Source organism: Pan paniscus, chromosome 18 (assembly GCF_029289425.2).
Source record: "Pan paniscus chromosome 18, NHGRI_mPanPan1-v2.0_pri, whole genome shotgun sequence".
Taxonomy (NCBI): domain Eukaryota; kingdom Metazoa; phylum Chordata; class Mammalia; order Primates; family Hominidae; genus Pan; species Pan paniscus.
In genome coordinates this window covers 717,914-740,330 of record NC_073267.2, presented here as the reverse complement: position 1 = coordinate 740,330, position 22,417 = coordinate 717,914, and the positions used below count along the sequence as shown (strand labels likewise).

The following is a 22,417-nucleotide window of genomic DNA, read 5'->3' as shown; positions in this document are numbered from 1 at the left end:
AAATGGGGGGACCCTCTCTGAACTTCCTTGCCTGTGAAATGGGGGGACCCTCTCTGAACTTCCTTGCCTGTGAAATGGGGGGACGCTCTCCCAGCTTCCTTGTCTGTGAAATGGGGGGACCCTCTCCAAACTTCCTTGCCTATGAAATGGGGGGACCCTCTCCCAGCTTCCTTGCGTATGAAATGGGGGACCCTCTTCGAACTTCCTTGTCTGTGAAATGGGGAGACCCTCTATGAACTTCCTTGCCTGTGAAATGGGGGGACCCTCTCCCAGCTTCCTTGCCTAGGAAATGGGGGACCCTCTCCGAACTTGTCTGTGAAATGGGGGGACCCTCTCCCAGCTTCCCTGCCTATGAAATGGGGGACCCTCTTCGAACTTCCTTGTCTGTGAAATGGGGAGACCCTCTATGAACTTCCTTGCCTGTGAAATGGGCGGACCCTCTCCCAGTTTCCTTGCCTGTGAAATGGGGGGACCCTCTCCCAGCTTCCTTGCCTATGAAATGGGGGACCCTCTCCGAGCTTCCTTGCCTGTGAAATGGGGGGACCCTCTCCCAGCTTCCTTGCCTATGAAATGGGGGGATCCTCTCCCAGCTTCCTTGCCTATGAAATGGGGGGACCCTCTCCCAGCTTCCTTGCCTATGAAATGGGGGACCCTCTCCGAGTTTCCTTGCCTATGAAATGGGGGGACCCTCTCCCAGCTTCCTTGCCTATGAAATGGGGGGACCCTCTCCGAGTTTCCTTGCCTATGAAATGGGGGGACCCTCTCCCAGCTTCCTTGCCTATGAAATGGGGGACCCTCTCCGAGCTTCCTTGCCTATGAAATGGGGGGACCCTCTCCGAGTTTCCTTGCCTATGAAATGGGGGGACCCTCTCCCAGCTTCCTTGCCTATGAAATGGGGGACCCTCTCCGAGTTTCCTTGCCTATGAAATGGGGGGACCCTCTCCCAGCTTCCTTGCCTATGAAATGGGGGACCCTCTCCGAGCTTCCTTGCCTATGAAATGGGGGGACCCTCTCCGAGTTTCCTTGCGTATGAAATGGGGGGACCCTCTCCCAGCTTCCTTGCCTATGAAATGGGGGACCCTCTCTGAGTTTCCTTGCCTATGAAATGGGGGGACCCTCTCCCAGCTTCCTTGCCTATGAAATGGGGGACCCTCTCCGAGTTTCCTTGCCTATGAAATGGGGGGACCCTCTCCCAGCTTCCTTGCCTATGAAATGGGGGTTTAGAGGTAACTGAGGTTTAACCAAGGTCATGCATACAAACAGCTTGGCTAGGGACATAGCAGAGTAAGAATTCCATAAAATGTTAATATTTTTCCACTGAAAATGTCTACCAAGTGTATGAAGTTCGATTTGCTTCTCAGTACGGACTGGGCTTGAACATTTCCATCTTTTTCCCCATAAACGCTCTGAGGGGGAAAAAGACGGCATCTTCGTTCCTGGAGACAAGCCCTGTGAACGTGCACCAGCTGGAACACACCGGCGCCCTTCTGGGGCTCTGGGGATTTCATCAGATTCTCAAAAGCTGCTGCTGATACAGATCATGTTCTTGGCCAGTGGCTGCTCTTAAATGCCCATGACCTTGCCCCCAAACATGAGCCACTCCAGGCATGAAGCTGCAACCCAGAGCCCATCCTGAGAGGCCACGGCCTGGGGCCTGTCAGCACTTCTGAGCTGTCCTAGAGGCGTAGGCACTTCTGGGGCTGACTCAGGGACACAGCCATCCCCAGGCACCCAGCGTGCAGCCACCACACATGGCCACCAACGTGAGGCAGAGGGTCCTCAGCATGGGTCATGCGGCTGCTTATTTATTTACTTATTTAATTTTTTTTTTTTTTTTTTTTTTGCGACAGAGTCTTGCACTGTCACCTGGGCTGGAGTGCAGTGGTGCGATCTCAGCTCACTGCAACCTCTGCCTTCCAGGTTCAAGCCATTCTCCTGCCTCAGCCTCCCAGGTAGCTGGGATTACAGGCACCTGCCACCATGCCCAGCTAACTTTTTGTATTGTTTTTTTAGTAGAGATGGGGTTTCACTATGTTGGCCAGGCTGGTCTCAAACTCCTGACCTTGTGATCTGTGCGCCTCGGCCCCCCAAAGTGCTGGGAGTACAGGCGTGAACCACCGCGTCCGGCTGGGGCTGCTTATTTAAATCCCCTAGAAAGAGGGATTCTCCAGCTACACCACACCCTCACTTGGGAGGACCCTCCTCCCAGAGAGGGAGCTGTGGAAAGAGCCTGACCTGCCCCACAGGGCAGTAGGTCGAGCCTGGCTGGTGAGCGAGGAGGTACGGGGATCCCTGAGGCCTCCCACCCAGGGCCCGGGGAGCCTGCCTGCTGTGAGCACTTCCTCCTGTCCTGATGGACTCGGCTCTGCCCGGAGCCCCCGGTCTCTGCACACACAGCTGACTGGAGAAAGCCACTTCCATCTCATGGACAGGGACAGAACAAGGCTGAGGGAGGTGAGCAATGCAGCCAGGCCCGGGGGCTACAATGGCTGCTGGCAAAACCCACCATCTCAGCAATAGTTCAGCGCAAAGGGCTGAGAACTGTGAGAAGCGAATCGCGACGGTTATTTTGCTCTTCCTTAGCCTCTTGTGGCAGATTTGGGGCAAAACAGCAGATTAAATCTTGTGTACATATATTTACATGTGCATAGACACACTGCAGAAGAGGTCTCTGTTTTGTAAACTCTAACGACAGATAACTGCAGATGGGGCTTTTTTTTTTTTTTTTTTTTTAACTGCAGATGGGGCTTTTTTTTTTTTTTTTTTTTTTTGAGACAGTCTTGCTCTGTCGCCCAGGCTAGAGTGCAGTGGCGTGATCTGGGCTCACTGTAACCTCTGCCTTCTGGGTTCAAGCAGTTCTCCTGCCTCAGGCTCCTGAGTAGCTGGGATTACAGGCATGTGCGCCACCATGCCTGACTAATTTTTGTATTTTTAGTAGAGACGGGGTTTCACCATGTTGGTCAGGCTGTTCTTGAACTCCTGACCTCGTGATCCACCCACCTCGGCTTCCCAATGTGCTGGGATTACAGGCGTGAGCCACCGCGTCTGGCTCAGATTGGGCTTTTTTTATGCCAAAGGGTACCCGTGAAGGAAACATTAAATTTTAAAGGGTGTTTCTGACACAAGGCTGTGACAGCCAACTGCAGGCTGCGCCCCATCCTAGGCACGGGAGGCCTCAAGGAGATGCCTCAGCTGGCCTTGACCGGTCTTTCATGTCACCAGCTGCAGCCTGTCTGGAGTAAAAGACTTGATGAAGTGGGGAGGAAGGTGATGCTGAAGTGGTAACAGAAGTGTAGCTGGGGATGCACGTCACGTTCCTAAGAGCTCAATGCTTCTCTTTTTCTTTCTTTTTTTGAGATGGAGTCTTGCTCTTGTTGCCCAGGCTGGAGTACAATGGCACAATCTCGGCTCACTCCAAGCTCCGCCTCCAGGGTTCAGGTGATTCTCCTGCCTCAGTCTCCTGAGTAGCTGGGATTACAGGCACCTGCCACCACACCTGGCTAATCTTGTATTTTTTTAGTAGAGATGGGGTTTCTCCATTTTGGCCAGGCTGGTCTTGAACTCCCAACCTCAGGTGATCCACCCACCTCAGCCTCCCAAAGTGCTGGGATTACAGGCATGACCTACTACGCCCGGCCAGGTCAATGCTTTTCTGAAAGGCGTGAGCAAGAAGACAGTTAGAAAAAGATGCATGATGACGTTCACCTCTGCTTCCTCTAGCCCCTAGCCCCTAAAATGACAGAAAATGGAAAACAAGTGCGACGCGGTGGCTCCTGCCTGTAATTCCAACATTCTGGGAGACCGAGGTGGGAGGACTGCTAGAGCCCAGGAGTTCAAGACCAGTCTGGGCCTGTCTCTACAAAAAATTAAAAAATCATCTGGGTATGGTGGCATGCGCCTGTGGTCTCAGCTGCTCGGGAGGCTGAGGAGGGAGGATCATTTGAGCTTGGGAGGTCTGGGAAGTGAAGACTATTGTGAGCTGTGATCATGTCACTTCACAGAGCAAGACAGAGCAAGACTCTCAAAAAGAAAAGAAAGCTAAGAAAAGAGAAGAGAAACAAAAAGAAAAAAAGTTTCCATCCATGGCCAGGTGTGACGGCTCACGCCTGTGATCCCAGTACTTTTGGAGGCCAAGGTGGGAGGATCCCTTCAGCCCAGGAGCTCAAGATCAGGCTGGGCAACGTAGTGAAACTCCATCTCTATTAAAAATTAAAAGACTAGCCAGGCATTGGTAATGCGCACCTGTAGTCCCAGATCCTCAGGAGGAGGAGGCGGGAGGATGGAGTGAGCCTGAGAGGTCCAGGCTGCAGTGAGCTGTGATTGCACCACGGTACTTCAGCCCAGGTGACAGAGCAAGACAATGTCTCAAAATAAAAGAAAATGGAAAACAAAAGGTTTCTGTTCTTGGCTGGGTGTGGTGGCTTACCTCTGTAATCCCAGAATTTTGGGAGGCTGAGGTGGGAAGATTACTTGAGCCCAGGGAGTCTGGGGCTGTTGTGAGCTATGCTTGCACCTATGAATTGCCACTCACTGCACTACAGCCTGGGCAACGCAGCTAGACCTTGCCTATTTTCCTTTTTTTTTTTTAATTTTTAATTTTTAATTTTTTTTTTTTTTTTTTGTAGAGACAGGGTTTCACTAAGTTGCTCAGGCTGGTCCCAAAGAAACCGAGTCAGAAAGGTTAAACTTCATGGTAACAACTTTAGCTCTAGAAGATAAGCAATGCCGTCAAAAATCTTACAGGAAAATGATCCCACTCTCACAGTACAAACCAACCCAAGCTCAAGTTTATCTCCTGAGCACCTCTTTTCTCAAGAAGCTACAGGAAGATATGCTGGACAAAAACCAGAGAAAACAAACGAGAAGGAAGACGGGGCCAGGGAGATAGAGGATCCAACCCCCGAAACAAAGGAACCCACCAGTGTGGGGAGACCCGTCCAGGACCACAGCCACGAGGCCTGGAGAACGCCCGGCACAACAGGGCAGAGAGGAGGCTCCAGAGGGGATGCTCCAGAGGAAGCTGGAGAGGCGTCTCCCAGCCCTGCCAGAGGCCGGGCCACGAAGCAGGACGGGGACTAGGAAGGCAAAGCAGAAAAAGACACGAAGGCAGACTCTGACGGCAGCAGAGGCCACCCGGCAGCCACACTGCGTGGCTCCCTGGGAAGGGCCTTAACCCTGCATGTTTATTTCGGTAAGAACTGGCAGGGGAGGAAGATAAAAGTGTATGTTGCCATCTTTCACAGCAGGAAGCCAACAGATCTATACAAAGGTGAAAAATGAAGAAATGGTCTTTAGGAACTGGAGTCAGACCCATCCCTCACCTTCGACTCACCTTGGGTTGCTGCCCAGACCCAGCTCTGAGAAGCCAGGCTCCTCACTGGGTCTCGCTACCTCAGAGCTAACATAGAGCAGACATCTGGGGATGGCGGCCCCTTCCAGACCTTAGTGAACACACAAGAGGCCCAGCACCAAAAGCTCTGACACGTACCCTCCCTGGTCACAAATCCGGGTCCAAATTCACAGCCCTGGAAACCCCTTTCCCAACACTCCCTCAGGATACCTTCAGCCCCAAACCATGTAAAGTAACTTGCAGGAGTTTAAAAAATACCTTGGAAAAGAACATTTTAAAATGTTTTTTAAAAAACTATGACTAATTATCCACTTCAGAACGTTTTTCAGCAGGAACCAGAGACCCACCTACCTTGCCACCTTCTTGCTGGAGAGCCGCTTTGTCGGACTGTGCAGAAAACAAAATAAACAGGAAAATTGTTAGAACAGACAGAGAGGAGCAGGAGGAAGCAGGAAACTCAGGCTGTGGAGATACGGGGTGGGCGGCCTTTCAGCAGTGCTCCCGGCATGCAGGGCCCCCCAGGCAAGTCCATGCACAAATGCTCACTCAGCAAAACAGCAAGGACACGGCGGTGCCGGGGTGAGGCCGCATACATCTCGTTACTCCAGCCCCCAAAGAGGCTTCCAGATGCAGCCACCCCAGACCACCACTGAGAGGCCAGCGCCACACCTGGTCCCACCCGCTGGCTGCACTGTCCCAATGCTTCTGAAGCCAAATTACCCCCAAACGCTTGGCCTTCGGAGGCCCCCAAGTGAAAAGTGACCCAGGCCCCGCTGTGACAGGAGAGTTTGCCGCTGGCTTCGACTCAGGCACTGATGCATCATGCTCAGAACGCCTGCCTAGGCATCAGTTTGGAAACCTTTCCCGTTGCCATTTCAGGGCAGTAAATGTAGCCAATTATACATCAGCTGTCTGATTTAACCATCTGCAGTGGCACATGGGCCAAACTTACCTTCTCCCTCATTTCTGAGGTCCAAAGTTATATTTTACAGTCTAGCTGCTGAACTATTAGCCTCAGCCTGCAGGAAGACACCCTCACCCCTGGAGCCTGGGAACCATCACGGTCCTGGAACTCACAAAGCCACATCTCTCTTCAGCTTACCTGTCTCAAAAACACCTCTGATTTTCTTTCCAGGGTCAGGCATAAAAGTCTACTGGAGGGGCCAGGCATGGTGGCTCATGCCTACAATCTGAGCACTTTGGGAGGCTGAGGCGGGTGGATCTCCAGAGGTCGGGAGTTCGAGACCAGCCTGGCCAACGTGGAGAAACCCTGTCTCTACTAAAAATACAAAAATAATCAGGAATGGTGGCGCATGCCTGTAATCCCAGCTACTCAGGAGGCTGGGACAGGAGACTGGCTTGAACCCGGGAGGCAGAGGTTGCAGTCAGCCAAGATCACGCCACTGCACTCCAGCCTGGGCAACAAAGAGTGAAACTCTGTCTCAAAGAAAAAAAGAAATCTACTGGAGGAGAATCAGCTGCTGTGCCAGGTATTAACGTAGAGCCCCTCAGCTCTAAGTCCATCCTTTTTACTTGCCCTGTAGGAACAGAGCTGGGCCCTTAGCAGGCTCTTCCTCCACGATGCTGCGTGTCATCAGCAGAGGGAGCCGTGGAGTGAACACAGCAGGAAGAGGTTTGCCTCCTGGTTCTGACCACTCTCTGCAGGGCCCTCCGACACCCACAGTCTCCCCAGTACCTACTCCAGGGAGCATCCTGCCCACTGTAGCCAGAGCCAGGGGCTTCCCCGACCCCATTTGGGTAGCTGTTCTCTAGGGGGTGCCTCTGCCAAGCATCCTGCAACAGAATAGCTTTCCTGGCAGCCAGGAGGCAGGTTCCCCACAAGCCCTGACAGCACGGTGGTGTCCCCACCACCCCGTTTGCAGCTGGTGCAGACCTCAGCCCTGGGTGGCAGTGACTGTAGCTGGGGGGCTCTGCCCCGGCCCTGGGTGGCGGCTGCTCCTGTGCCTGCTGTCCCTACACTCTGCAGAGTTCTTTTTACTCATCCCAACCAGTGCCTCATTACTCCCATAGCCTGTGACATTCTTTTCCTTTCCCTAATGATTTTTTAAATTTTTTGTTTGTTTGTTTGCATTATCTTTTCTTAGAGGCAAGGTATGACTCTGTGGCCGAGGCTGAAGTGCAGAGGTGCAACCACAGCTCACTGCAGCCTCGACCTCCCAGACTCATGTGATCCTCCCACCTCGGCCTCCCAAAGCACTGCGATTTCAGCCCACACCCAGCCCGTTCTTTGTAGTATTAAACTGTCCCTGTTCAAATTACTGTGTGGCTCTCCTTTCTCGATTGGAGACTAATAATGTATATTTTAATACAGGTTTTTTTTTTTAAGATGGAGTCTCACTGTGTCACCCAGGCTGGAGTGCAGTGGCATGATCTCGGCTCACTGCAAGTTCCACCTCCCGGGTTCACGCCATTCTCCTGCCTCAGCCTCCCGAGTAGCTGGGACTACAGGCGCCTGCCACCATGCTCGGCTAATTTTTTATATTTTTAGTAGATATGGAGTTTCACTGTGTTAGCCAGGATGGTCTCGATCTCCTGACCTCGTGATCTGCCCACCTCAGCCTCGCAAAGTGCTGGGATTACGGGCATGAGCCACCGCACCCAGCCTTAATACAAATTTAATTTTATCTTATTATTGTTGAGACTCCCTAGAACTAATAGGACAGGACAGACTCATCGTTCAGTTTACCTACTGACCTTTCAGGGCCTGGACTGGCAGCCCAGCAACAGGATTTATAATTTGAAAATACACCTCCAGGTGGCCAGGTGCGGTGGCTCACACCTGTAATCCCAGCACTTTGGGAGGCCGAGGCGGGCGGATCACGAGGTCAGGAGATTGAGACCATCCTGGCTAACATGGTGAAACCCTGTCTCTACCAAAAATACAAAAAATTAGCCGGGCGTTGTGGCGGGCGCCTGTAGTCCCAGCTACTCGGGAGGCTGAGGCAGGAGAATGGAGTGAACCCGGGAGGCAGAGGTTGCAGTGAGCCGAGATCGCACCACTGCACTCCAGCCTGGGTGACAGATCGAGACTCTGTCTCAAAAAAGAAAAAGATAATATACCTCCAGGCAGGCTGGGTGCAGTGGCTCAGCCTGTAATCCCAGCACTTTGGGAGGTCAAGGCGGGCGGATCACGAGGTCCGGAGATTGAGACATGGTGAAACCCCGTGTCTACTAAAAATACAAAAGTTAGCCAAGCGTGGTGACGGGCGCCTGTAGTCCCAGCTACTCGGGAGGCTGAGGCAGGAGAATGGAGTGAACCCAGGAGGCAGAGGTTGCAGTGAGCCGAGATCACACCACTGCACTCCAGCCTGGGTGACAAAGCGAGACTCCGTCTCAAAAAAAAGAAAAAAGAAAATATACCTCCAGGTAAGGCACACTTCTTAGTTCCTACAAAATGAAATGTATTTAGAGGCTGCAGGGTACCTGGAAAATGCAACAGCTGTTGGCCTGTTCTGAGGTGACTGGACATCGTATCTGACATCAAAGCTTCCAGAGGTGGTCTGGACTAAGTCACCTGTTGTCACCCACAAAGCATGACCAAGTAAGCTTACTTTCAGGCAAGTCCATGGAAACTAAAACGCAAGATTCAGATCTCCTCCACTGAGGGTTATGGGGAGGATGTTCTGACTGGCAGTTGTGTGTCCTGATTGTGTTGAATTGAATAGCATATTAACCACTTGGTAGAGTCTTTTTTTTTTTTTTTTTTTTTGGAGTCAGAGTTTGGCTCTGTTGCCCAGGCTGGAGTGCAGTGGCAGGATGTTGGCTTACCACAGCCTCCACCTCCTGGGTTCAAGTGAACCTCCCATCTCAGCCTCCCAAGTAGCTGGAACTACAGGCATGTGCCACCATGCCTGGCTAATTTTTATGTTTTTAGTAGAGACAGGGTTTCGCCATGTTGGCCAGGGTGGTCTCAAACTCCTGGCCTCAAGTGATCTGCCTGCCTCCTCAGCCTCCCAAAATGCTGAGATTACAGGCGTGAGTCACTGCGCCTGGCCCGCTTCATAGAGTCTTAGGAAAAGGGGTGGCAGAACCTGGACGTGAGGCTCCACAGGACTTGCTAGTTGTACTTAGCTACATCCTAGTCCCTTCTCTGCCCCCACAAAGCCCAGCAGAGGCGACCATGGCCATCTTGGAGCTAGTTCTCAATGTGGGAAAAAATCAGTTCTATGTCAAAAATCTTCAGAAAATGAGAGACGAGACCTGAGTCTTCAGGCTTACTTTCATGTATGGAGATGACATGCTTGCACTCAACTTATCGGTGAGTGGGAGGGCAAGTCTCTGCGTGGGAAGAACAAATGGCCCCTCCCCAAGCAGGCTGAGCCATCGTCGCCGGGCCTTGAACCCCTAGCTGAACACACACGCAGGCAGAAACTGATTTCCCCTAAAACAGAGGTTAGCGGATCTTTGGAATCCAAGACTCTGGATGGCCTCGGGTCTCCCGGGAAGGCTCTGGACGGCCTCGGGTCCCCCGGGAAGGCTCTGGACGGCCTCGGGTCCCCCAGGAAGGCTCTGGACGGCCTCGGGTCTCCTGGGAAGGCCCTCTTCAAAGAGCACTTCTGCTTTCTCACCAGTGCTGCCAAGACCCCCGATGCTCCAGAATGGCCATCAGTGCCGGGCCCCACCCCCATCCTCTCCACCTGAATGGGCACTGGCTGGGGGCCCTGTGCTTCACAGCATTTCACAGAACATAAGAAGAGTTAAGTGCCCTGGAAATGGAACTAGAGGCAGGACAGAAGCCTCAATAAGGCTGTGGGCAGTGAGTGCCCGCCAGCAAGGATGGGCCTCGGCAGAAGCCCCCTGGGGCAGGGACAGGGCAGGCTCAAGACAGGTAAGCAGTTTCACAGATACCTCTAAACATGCTAGAACCATCAGGATAGCTCACCTTTCTGCCACCTTTACAAACCCTCCCCACAGGCCAGGTCCCGTTCTTCAGGAAGCCGTCCCAGATTGCCAGCATGAGCCTGTATGCTCACTCACCTCTTCTGCTAGGCTAGGGCTGCTGTGGAAAGCTCCAAAGTGGCCCGTTTCTTCACCAGACCCTTCTGGAGAGCTGCCCACCCAGGGGCTTCACCGCAAGCGAAATCAACACGACGCCTAACGGGCACGTCAATATGTGCAAAGCACTCAAAACCGTCTTCTGTAACTGGCAGTTAGACATGAGGGCCAGCCACAGGAGCTCCCCTGCTGAGACACAGTGAGCTCCCTCACACGCTTACTGTGAGTATACAAAACTCCATTTAAACTGACAATCCTGAAAGCTGTTTACATATCTGTTCTTAAAGACTAAATCTTTAACTTTCCCAATTCTGTCTCATGAGCTCAATGAAAGAAATCTTTTAGTAAAATGCAGAAAGTATCCTCTTTCACACACAGGACAGACAGCACAGCTTGCAAAGACCGATCATTTCCTCCCACCAAGACAAGCACTGGCCTGGGCTGCGCATGCAGGGGAGGAGGCAGGGCCCTGGTGGCCCCACAGCGTGCAGGGGGGGAAGCGGGGCCCCAGGGAGAGTCCCGCTGCCTGAGAGGCTCCTGGTCGCCTCGGGGCAGGCCCTCAAGGGGGCTGTGGGTATCCGGAGTCCCCCACACCCTGGGAACAGACAGCAAGGCCAGGCGCTGGTCAGTTACCTATTCATTTCAAGATCACTCAGGCGGGCAGAAAGATCCTCAAGGCGGTTGATTTGTTTGTGGCACTGGCTACAGTAAAACTCAAACGCCTCATCAGTGAGGATGCTGTGCAGCTTTGCGGCAAGAGGGTCAGTGCTAGAGAGACAGAAGCATCCGTTCAGGAGAGGATGGGGACCCGTGTGGTCATCTGTGACTCCGCACGAGGGGCCGAGGGGGACAGGACAGGACATGGTGTGGAACAAAAGCACGTGGAGAGAGAATGAGCTGTGCAATGTTCTAGCTCTTGCCTTTAGACCGCAGTGAGCCCACATCCCTCAGCTGCCTCCAGGAGCCCAGGACAGGCACCAGCTCGAGCCTCAGGGGGCCCTGCACACACCTGCTCCTCTGGGTCGGGTGCCCAGAAGAAAGCAGGGGCAGCCTGAGAGCCTCCTTGCAAAGCAAAAGCCCTTCTTTAACAAGAAGGTAAAAAACCATACTGCTTTCTCTTTTGCCAAAAACACATCAACGTGATAGCGAACCATGTCTCCGGGTAAACTTGTACTTACTGTACTATATTTATGATTACTCCAAAAACCACCTCTAGCAAAAACTATGCATGAATGATAAATCTACAATAGTTTTGTGATTTTTTAAGATGTGCATTAAAGCCGGGCACGGTGGCTCCTGCTTGTAATTCCAGCACTTTGGGTGGATCGCTTGAGCTCAGGCGTTTGAGACCAGCCTGGGCAACATGGTGAACCCGTCTCTACAAAAAATACAAAATTAGCCCGGCGTAGTAGCTCATACCTGTAGTCCCAGCTACTCAGGAAGCTGAGGGAGGTGGAGGCTGCAGTGAGCCATGATAGCACCACTCCAGCCTGGGCAATAAAGTGAGATCCTGTCTCAAAAAACCCCCAAAAAGACCGACCTGTCGAAACTCAGTGTTCAATTTTGTGGTGGTGCTAGCTAACCTCCCTGTGACTTCACCTCCAAGGGCTTCTGGGCCACTGGCAGGGGTGCTGCGTCTGCGACGCGAAGGCAAAGGAGCAAAGGCAGCCTCATCGCGGGCGCTGGGACCCACATGCTGTGGGAAACCACTTGGAAGCTCAAGTAAAGAAAGGTGAAAAGTGAAACATACAATGTAGCATAGACGTTACACTTCAAACAGGTAACAATGAAAACACTGAACAGGAGACAGGGACAAACTAAACACGTAGGAAGAGGTGATTACCAAGCACAGAGACCCAAGTTTAGAAACGCCCCAGTCCTCTGGCCCTTGTCTTGACACCACCACGCGCTGGGAGAGGAAAGTGCCTAAGACAAGCACACTGCCTCTGAGGACCGCCTGTGATGCCTCACTCATGCACAGCTCTCCCAGGACGCTCACCGGGACCAGAGCACACAGGACATCCGTGCAGGGTCCCCACACCCAGGGCTGATGGGCGGCTTCAAGGAGGGTACATGGGAAACAAAAGGAGGGGGACCCTATGGGCAGACGAGCTGCTCAGCGCAAGGGACGGCCCCTCCTGCACCGCCCTCCACCCAGGTTCCCTGGGCCTCAGTAACAGCGGGCGGGCAGCAGGCAAGGGAAGACTCTTGTGGCTGCTTAAAGAGGCTCGGCCTTGACTGCTGGCAAAGATGGACGACAACCTAGTAGCAAAGGGGAGAAGGGATTGAAGTAACAACCCCATCAGCCAGCCCAGGGTCTCCCTGAAGTCAGCAGCGTCCAAGAGGGACTGACTCCCACGTGGGAGCCCCTAGCCCTCAGAAGTACGTACCCAGACCCCCATGTTCGGATCCAAACCAAGAGGACTCTGGACTCCCCAGAGTGACTCTGGACATTTGTGAGTGGGCATCTCGCCCGCTGCGTGTCGTGCTTCTATTTATTCAGAGTCACAGCTTTCCAGTTTGGGGATGTCAGGTATTTATAAGGAAATGAATCTGAAGACTCACTTATGATCATGAGGCCTCCCTCAAAAGCCTGCACAGACCACCATGTGATCCACGGCCCACAGCAAAGGAGCCCGCAAGCCGAGTGTCCAAACACAGCTCTGTGCCACAGGATTTTGCTGAAGCCTCAGAAATGTAGAGTGATCTGGGGATGTGGCTGGAGAAGAGGGACTTCTCCCAACTTTCATAAATCCAGGTATAAATTTAAAATTTTTGAATATGGTTTACTTAATCACATGACGTCAAGGAAAGCAAGTTCTCTCTTACCAATGCATGAGCCAAAAAGGGAAACTTCCCACTACTAACCACGGGAAGAAGAGGGAGGAGGGTGTGCTGGAACAAGGCGTCATTACCTGGGCGTGAGGAAAGCGGGGTCACTGCAGCCCAGCTGCCCGTTGCATAGGGTCTCTGGGGACAGCTCCGCCTCACTGCCTTCACCGTAGTCCTCAAAGTGCTCCTCGCCCCCGATCACCGTGATGACAGACTGGCCATGGGGGTGAGGCCTGCAAAGTAAAACAGAAATGATGTCTTCTGACTGAAGGCCAGGGCACCCCCGAGCTGAGGGTGTGGAAGGTGCTTTCCATAGGGTGTGCTACAAGCCACACGTGAGTCCTGGGAGCCACGTTTAAAAAAAAAAAAAAGTGGGCTGGATGCGGTGGCTCACACATGTAATCCCAGCACTTTGGGAGGCCAAGGCGAGCAGATGGCTTGAGCTCAGGAGTTTGAGACCAGCCTGGGCAACAGGGGGAGGCCTCAACTGCAAAAAACATTTTTAAATCACCCAGGCGTGGATGCGCACGACTGTAGTCCCAGGTACTCGGGAGGCTGAGGTGCGAAGACCGCTTGAGCCTGGGAGGCCAAGTCTGCAGTGAGCAGTGATGGTGCCACTACACTCCAGCCTGGGCGATAGAGCAAGGCCCTGTCTCAAAATAAATAAATAAATAAATCTGTTTCTTTACCTTTTTTTTTTTTTTTTTTTTTTTTTGAGACAGAGTCTGGCTCTATCGCCCAGGCTGGAGTGCAGTGGCGCGATCTCGGCTCACTGCCAGCTCCGCCTCCCGGGTTCACGCCATTCTCCTGCCTCCGCCTCCCGAGTAGCTGGGACTACAGGTGCCCGCCACCACGCCCGGCTAATTTTTTGTATTTTTAGTAGAGATGGGGTTTCACCGTGTTAGCCAGGATGGTCTCGATCTCCTGACCTCGTGATCCACCCACCTCGGCCTCCCAAAGTGCTGGGATTACAGGCGTGAGCCACCACGCCTGGCCCGAATATATTTTAACAAAAAATTTTACTTAGCCCAACACGCAGTCATTTCAAAACCTCCAGCCTCTTCACACTCCTCACTCGTGTGCCCTCCCACGTCACGAGTTCCGCAGCCCCACACGGGACAGCACAGGTCGACACAAACCAGCATCTGGGTTCAAGCACCTCTGCCTCTTCCCTAGGGAGCTGCTGTCCTCACACAACCACTGGGGGGCGCCGTTCAAACTCCACTTTAAGCTAAAACGCAACAGCAGCTGCGACCCGGAAAGGAAGGGGCTTCCAAATACCCACCCTCCTTCTGAAGGGAGTGACTCCTCCACAGCCAAGTTCTGGAACACACAGCAGCCGGGGGCCATGTGAAACAGCTGTGCCTTCAGCGGCTCCTGTGCCCTAGCGGTCCCCACTCCCACCCTCCCGCAGGAGTCCTCGGGAGAACCTTCCGTGCAGGCCGGGCGCTGCTCCGCTCCAGGAAAAAAAGGGGCCTGGCAGAGTGAGGCGACTCCTCGTGCCCAGGAGAAGGGGGCAGAGTCAGGAGGACCGCGCGCTCTGCTCCGCCCGGACCCACTGTGCTCAGCCGTGAGGAGTTCCAATTTCACACCCGCAGAAATGCCCACCACGCACCACTCCTGGGACAGCTCAGGATGAATCCCATGGTCTCAAACATGCAGGCTTAAACCAGGGCCGGGGGCGGTGGCTCACGCCTGTAATCCCAGCACTTTGGGAGGCCAAGGCGGGCAGATCAGGAGATCGAGACCATCCTGGCTAACACGGTGAAACCCCGTCTCTACTAAAAATACAAAAAATTACCTGGGGGTGGTGGCGGGTGCCTGTAGTCCCAGCTACTCGGGAGGCTGAGACAGGAGAATGGCGTGAACCCGGGAGGCGGAGCTGGCAGTGAGCCGAGATCGCGCCACTGCACTCCAGCCTGGGCGACAGAGCCAGATTCCGTCTCAAAAAAAAAAAAGAAACCAAAACCAGGAGGCCTGTGCCACTTCATGGCCTCCCAATAGGGTCTTCAACTTGGCGCTGCCTGTCTGCATCAGCCCCTTCCTTCCTACACAGTGACAGGGAGGTGTGGCTCCCTTCCACAGCCACCATCTAAAATTAGGCTACGTTACAGGAAGACCTTATTTTCTGTTTCTTATGACTGGGTGCTTGTTTTACCAACAGGCTCAGATACTGTGACAGAAAACTGCCCTCTGAGGGGAGGAGAATCAGCGAGAGGAAAACACACACTGGTCCATCGGCCAGCAGGCCCTTGCCCGCCTCCCCGGGCCACCATGGTGAAACCTGCTACTCCCTCAGAAGCAATGACGAGGGGCTCAGCACCCCTCACCACCCCATCTCCTCCTCTCCTCAGGACACTTGTTCCTGATGCTTGACGGGAACAGAGAAGGCCCACATGCAACGTCACACTGAGGACCAAGAGGCCCAGGCCACACGGCAGAGACTGTATAAACCGGACGGTCTGCACCCAGACGCCCAACGTGCTTTCCACGGTCCACAGAAGATGAGCCGCGCTAGCTAGCAGTTAGATCCAGCCACAAATGAGCTGTTCAAAATGTGTGTCCCTCAAAAGAGTTATACTTTTGTTTTCATTTTTGAGACAGAGTCTCGCTCTGTCGCCCAGGCTGAAATGCAGTGGTGCCATCTCAGCTCACTGCAAACTCTGCCTCTCTGGGTTCAAGCGACTCTCCTGCCTCAGCCTCCCGAGTAGCTGGGATTACAGGTGCGTGCCACCAGGCCCGGCTAGTTTTTGTATTTTTAGTAGAGACGGGGTTTTACCAAGTTGGCCAGGCTGGTCTCAAACTCCTGACCTCATGATCTACCTGCCTCGGCCCCCCAAAGGGCTGGAATTACAGGCATGAGCCACCATGCCCCACCAAGAGTTATACTGCTTAAAAACTAGTGAGAAAATACACACCTGTAATCCCAGCATTTTGGGAGGCCAAGGAGGGCAGATCACTTGAGGCTGGCAGTTTGAGGTCAGCCTGGCCAATATGGCGAAACCCTATCTCTACCAAAAATACAAAAAAATTAGCCAGGCATGGTGGTGGGCGCCAGTAGTCCCAGCTAATCAGGAGGCTAAGGCAAGAGAATCACTTGAATCTGGGAGGCAGAGACTGCAGTGACCCAAGATTGTGCCACTGCACTGCAGCCTGGGTGACACAGCAAGACTGTCTCAAAACAAAACAAAACAAAACAAAAAAATTATGTAGCGATCACAGATCTGAATATGAAGGTAAAACAATAACACTTTTAAAAGAAAGCGTAAGTAAACGTCATAGTGACTGTGTAGTAAGCAAAGATTTATTAAGTGGGACACAAAAGTGCTAATAAACATAAAAGAAAAATGGATTAGCTCAACTATAGCAAAATTAAAAACATCTGTTCTGGCCAGGGGCTGTGGCTCATGCCTGTAATCCCAGAACTTTGGGAGGCCAACGTGGGTGGATCACAAGGTCAGGAGTTCGAGACCAGCCTGGGCAAGATGGTGAAACCCTGTCTCTACTAAAACTACAAAAATTAGCTGGGCGCCATGGCAGGTGCCTGTAATCCCAGCTACCTGGGAGGCTGAGGCAGGAGAATCACTTGAGCCTGGGAGGCAGAGGTTGCAGTCAGCCAAGATGGCGCCAATGCACTCCAGCCTGGGCAACAGAGCTAGACTCCATCTTGACAAAAAAACAGAAACAAAAATCTGTTCCTCAAAAGCTGAAAAGGAGACCCACAGAGCAGGAAAAAGGATCTGTGATACCCACACCCCATAAGGGACTCATATCGAAAGGACTCCTGTAATCAGTGAGAATAAGACAGAGGACCCAACAGACCAGGGGCAGGCCAAATCCTGCCAATCCTGCGCAGCCTGTTTCTGAAAATTGTTTCACTGGGACACAGCCATGCTCACTGACCCGCGTGCCTTTGGCTGCTTCTGCAGCACAACAGCCGGGCTGAGCGTTGCCACGGGGGCCGCGTGGCCTGCAACTCTTCTAGAGAAAAAGTCTGCAGACCCCTCCCGCAAGCAGTGAGCAGGCAGAGGAGCTCCTACCCTGACGAAAGGTGCACGCCTTATTAGTCACCCGGGAAGCGCAAGTAAGAAGCACGTGGTATGGTCTCTGCACACCCCCCACAAGGTGAGCAGGAGAGCAGACATGGCCATGTGCTGCTGAGGTCAGGGAGCCCAGGAGCCACAGATGCCGGAAGCCAGTGACCCTGCAGTCCCTGCAGGAACTTGCAAGGCTGAAGGGACGTGCTCCCGATGACCATCCTGCTTAGGGCCGTACCATGCTCCCAAAGACATGGAATTCCTATAGCAGCTTCACCCTCAAAGCCAACAAAGGTAAACGGCCCACTGCCGCCAACGGGAGAATAAACCTTAAAGCCACAGCACGCTCTTGCAATAGAATCATAAAAGCAAACAATTTACAGCAACGCACAGAAATAGGGCTGAATACGGCCAGGCGTGGTGGCTCATGCCTGTCATCCCAGCACTTTGGGAGGCCGAGGCGGGCAGATCACCTGAGGTGAGGGGTTGGAGACCAGCCTGACCAACATGGTGAAACCCCGTCTCTACTAAAAAATACAAAACTTAGCCAGGCGTGGTGGCAGGCGCCTATAATCCCAGCTACCCAGGAGGCTGAGGCAGGAGAATCGCTGGAACCCGGGAGGCAGAGGCTGCAGTGAGCTGAGATCACGCCACTGCACTCCAGCCTGGGCGACAGAGCAAGACTCCGTCTCAAAAAAAAAAAAAAAAAAAAGGCTAAATTCACAAGCGCAACAGCAAGTGGAAGAAGCCAGGCACAGGAAGGACCTCCCTGTGTGGGGGAACTTAAGGAAGATACAGGGCCGGTGGAGAGCTGGCTGCTGTCAGGGGCCTGGGAGGACCCTGGGTGCGGGAGTGTTTTGTTCTTGCCTGAGAAAAGGGCCGTGGGAATGGTCAGTTTGAAAAACCTGCTGGCTGTGCACTTACAACATGGGCACTTACTTGTGGGTATATTATGTTGGCAAAAAGACTTAAGCTCTGTAAAATATTTGAAGAGGTTTATTCTGAGCCAGATAAGAGTGACTAACAGCCCGTGATGCCGCCCCAGGAAGCCCTGAGAGCATGTGCCCAAGGGCCGGGTTTATGCATCTTGGGGAGACAGAAGACATCAACCCTACATGCAAGATGCCGCTTCAGTCAGGAGACGTGGGACGGCTCTAAGCGGGGGACGGGCGGGCTTCCAGGTCAAAGTAGATGCAAAGATCTTCTGACTGGCAGTTGTTTGTTTGAAAGAGTTATTATCTAAAGACTTGGAATCAATAGAAAGGAATGCCTCGGCTTAAGATAAGGGGCTGTGGAGACCAAGGCTTTATCAAGCAGATGAGGCCTCCAGGCAGCAGGCAGCAGACCTCACAAGGTGCCAGACTCCGAGTTAATTCCCTCCTGCACCAGGGAAAAGACCTGGGAAGGGAGGAGATTCTATACAGGGTGCGGACTTTCCCCACAAGACACAGTCCTGTAGAGCCATTCCGAAATATGTCAAAGAAATCTATTTTGGGGTAAAATACTCGGATTTCTTTCAGGGCCTGCCACCTGTCATGTGATGCTACACTAGAGTCAGGCTGGAATGTGGTGTGCTGTCGCTGCTATAAAAAGTCCGCCTTTGTCAGAGTCTGTTTAATGTGAATGCTGGTCAGCTGGGCCTCAGTTCCAAAGGGAGGGGCCTAATGAGGCCTGCCTGACCTCCCTAACCATGGCCTGAACTAGATTTTCAGGTTGACTGAGCAACGCCTGAGGCTGAGAGAGGGGGTCCGTCAGTTGGCTGAAGGCTGAGAATTTAATTTTTGCTTCACAATTACACTTCAGCATGCTGAGCGGACTTTCCAGTAGCAGGGGCAACACGGAAAGCACGTCCACGTGAGCCACTGGACACCTCCTTCATCTGACCTTCTCCCAGACTCTGCCTGTCCCTCTACTCCAGCCCCAACTAGCTCGAAATACGGGGGCTACAGAAATCCTGAGGGTGGGGGACAGGTGGGGAGAGAACATGGCCTCCTCAGGGGTGCTGCAAAGGTGAACGGGTTCCAAAACCCTGCCGAGACATTCACTTCTATAATTTCTATCTCTACAGCTAAAGATGTTGAGCAACATTTGAAACCACAGTCGTCCTGACAGGAAAGTCAGCTGGAACAGGGAGACTGCTCGGGCAAGGCGGGCAGGGCGGTGTGGGCTCATCCCAGGAAGGTCAGGAGCTACTGCAGGGCCAAGCCCCACCCCCACGTAATGGATGCTAACCAGCACGCACTCCTCCAAGACCCCAGTCTGCCCATCAGACACCTCCACAGGGTGCCACATCCCAAGGCCTCTCCAGGAGGCCCGCGGCGGGGTACAGACCTGCCTGGGAGCAGCAGCAGGGCACCATGGTCGGGCTCCTCCATGGCGTCCAGGCACTCAGAGGGCACGGCCGAGCCGCCGGCACTGTCTGCGTCCCCTTCAGGTTGCAGCTCAGGGTGCACCAGGGTGCTGGTGTCCTCGTCCGTGAAGGTCTCACACTCACTGTAGGTGCTCTCGGAGCCCATGTACGCGCTGTCCGTCACCTCGTTGGCCTAGGAGAGAGTGCGCCAGCAGTCAGCGGGCACAGGCTGGGAGGGGAACTGCGAACGCCCCACACCTCACTGCTGCAAGGCCCTGGAGAGGGCAGTGTGGAGGGAGGGGGTCTGACGCCTGAAGTCCCAACTGTCTCTAAGCAGAGACATTACTTATAAAACACAATTCAGGCCGGGCGCGGTGACTCACGCCTGTAATCCCAGTACTTTCGGAGGCCTCGGTGGGTGGATCGCTTGAACCCAGGAGCTCAAGACCAGCCTGGCCAACAAAGTGAAACTTGTCTCTACCAAAAATACAAAACTTACCCAGGTGTGGTGGCACCTGCCTGTAGGTCCCAGCTACTCAAGAGACTGACAGAGGAGCTTGCCCAGGTGCGGTGGCACCTGCCTGTAGGTCCCAGCTACTCAAGAGACTGACGGAGGAGCTTGCCCAGGTGCGGTGGCACCTGCCTGTAGGTCCCAGCTACTCAAGAGACTGACAGAGGAGCTTGCCCAGGTGCGGTGGCACCTGCCTGTAGGTCCCAGCTACTCAAGAGACTGACGGAGGAGCTTGCCCAGGTGTGGTGGCACCTGCCTGCAGGTCCCAGCTACTCAAGAGACTGACGGAGGAGCTTGCCCAGGTGTGGTGGCACCTGCCTGTAGGTCCCAGCTACTCAAGAGACTGACGGAGGAGCTTGCCCAGGTGTGGTGGCACCTGCCTGTAGGTCCCAGCTACTCAAGAGACTGACGGAGGAGCTTGCCCAGGTGCGGTGGTACCTGCCTGTAGGTCCCAGCTACTCAAGAGACTGACGGAGGAGCTTGCCCAGGTGTGGTGACACCTGCCTGTAGGTCCCAGCTACTCAAAAGACTGACGGAGGAGCTTGCTTTTTGTTTTTTGGGGTTTTTTTTTTGAGACAGCGTCTCATTCTTATCGCCCAGACTGGAACGCAGTGGCATGATCTCAGCTCACTGCAACCTACGTGGCCTGTGTTCAAGTGATTCTCCTGCCTCAGCCTCCTGAGTAGCTGGGAAGACAAGCATGTACCATCATGCCTAGCTAAGTTTTGTATTTCTAGTAGAGACGGGGTTTCACCATGTTGGCCAGGCTAGTCTCAAACTCCTAACCTCAGGTGATCCACCCACCTCAGCCTTCCAAAGTGCTGGGATTACAAGAGTGAGCCACAGCGCCAGCCAGGAGGACCATTTGAGCCCAAAAGGTCGAGGCTGCAGTGAGATGTGATCACACCACTGTGCTCCAACCTGAGGGATAAAGACCCATCTCAAAAAAATTAATTAATTAAAAATAAATATAATGGCTGGCCGCAATGGCTCACGACTGTAATCCCAGCACTTTGGGAGGCTGAGGCAGAAGGATCACCTGAGGTTGCGAGTTCGAGACCAGCCTGACCAATATGGAAAAACCCCGTCTCTACTGAAAATACAAAATTAGCCGGGCGTGGTGGCGAACTCCTGTATCCCAGCTACTCAGGAGGCTGAGGCAGGAAAATTGCTTGAACCAGGGAGGTGGATGTTGTGGTGAGCTGAGATCACTCCATTGCACTCGAGCCTGGGCAACAAGAGCAAAACTCTGTCTGAAAAAAATAAATTAAATTAAAATAAATAAATACAGGCCGGGCGCAGTGGCTCACGCCTGTAATCCCAGCACTTTGGGAAGCCAAGGCAGGCAGATCACAAGGTCAGGAGTTCGAGACCAGTCTGGCCAAAATGGTGAAACCCTGTCCCTACTAAAAATACAAAAATTAGCCAGGTGTGGTGGCGGGCACCTGTAGTCCCAGCTACTCGGGAGACTGAGGCAGAAGAATCGCTTGAACCCGGGAGGTGGAGGTTGCAGTGAACTGAGATCACGCCACTGCACTCCAGCCTGGGCGACAGAGCAAGACTCCGTCTCAAAAATAAATAAATAAATAAATATAATTAGCCAAGTGTGGTGGCACATGCCTGTAATCCCAACTACTCAGGAGGCTGAAGCAGGAGAATGGCTTGAACCTGGGACGCAGATTTTGCAGTGAGCTGATATCACGCCATTAAGCTCCAGCTTGGGCGACAGAGTGAGCCTCTATTTCAAAAATGAAAATAAAATGAATAAAACACAATTCAACTTTTTTTTTTTTTTTTTTTTTTTTTTTGGAGAAGGAGTTTTACTCTTCCTGCCCAGGCTGGAGTGCAGTGGTGCAATCTCCAGTCACTGCAACCTACACCTCCCGGGTTCAAAAGATTCTCCTGCCTCAGGCTCCTGAGTAGCTGGGATTATAGGTGCATGCCACCACGCCACTAATTTTTGGGTTTTTAGTAGAGATGGGGTTTCACCACGTTGGCCAGGCCAGTCTCAAACTCCTAACCTCAGGTGATCCACCTGCCTCGGCCTCCCAAAGTGCTGGGATTACAGGCGTGAGCCACCGTGCCTGGCTGAATTCAACTTTTTTTTAAATGAAAAATAGGTACATGTCTGAGAGCAGAAAACAAGGTACTCTGAGTAATTTTTGTTGTTGTTGTTTGAGACAGTGTCTCTCTTTGAGACCCAGGCTGGAGTGCAACGGTGTAATCTCAGCTCACTGCAGCCTTGATCTCCTGGGCTCAAGTGATCCTCCCACCTCAGCCTCCTGAGTAGCTGAGACCACAGGTAAAAGCCACCATGCCTA

At 53.1% G+C, this 22,417-nt stretch overlaps 1 protein-coding gene across 2 annotated transcripts in view; it reads right to left on the bottom strand.

The window, feature by feature from the left end:
* Positions 1-22,417, bottom strand: part of RAB11FIP3 (RAB11 family interacting protein 3) — a 106,911-nt gene that overhangs the window by 21,865 nt on the left and 62,629 nt on the right. Inside the window, exons 4-7 of one of the 2 annotated variants that reach the window (XM_063598168.1) lie at positions 19,567-19,778; positions 13,282-13,431; positions 11,000-11,134; positions 5,702-5,737 (exon numbers count right to left, since the gene is read on the bottom strand). In XM_063598168.1, coding sequence (XP_063454238.1) covers positions 5,702-5,737; positions 11,000-11,134; positions 13,282-13,431; positions 19,567-19,778 — 533 coding nt within the window. The remainder of the gene's footprint in view (positions 1-5,701; positions 5,738-10,999; positions 11,135-13,281; positions 13,432-19,566; positions 19,779-22,417) is intronic. The other variant, XM_063598169.1, reaches the window with a different exon arrangement.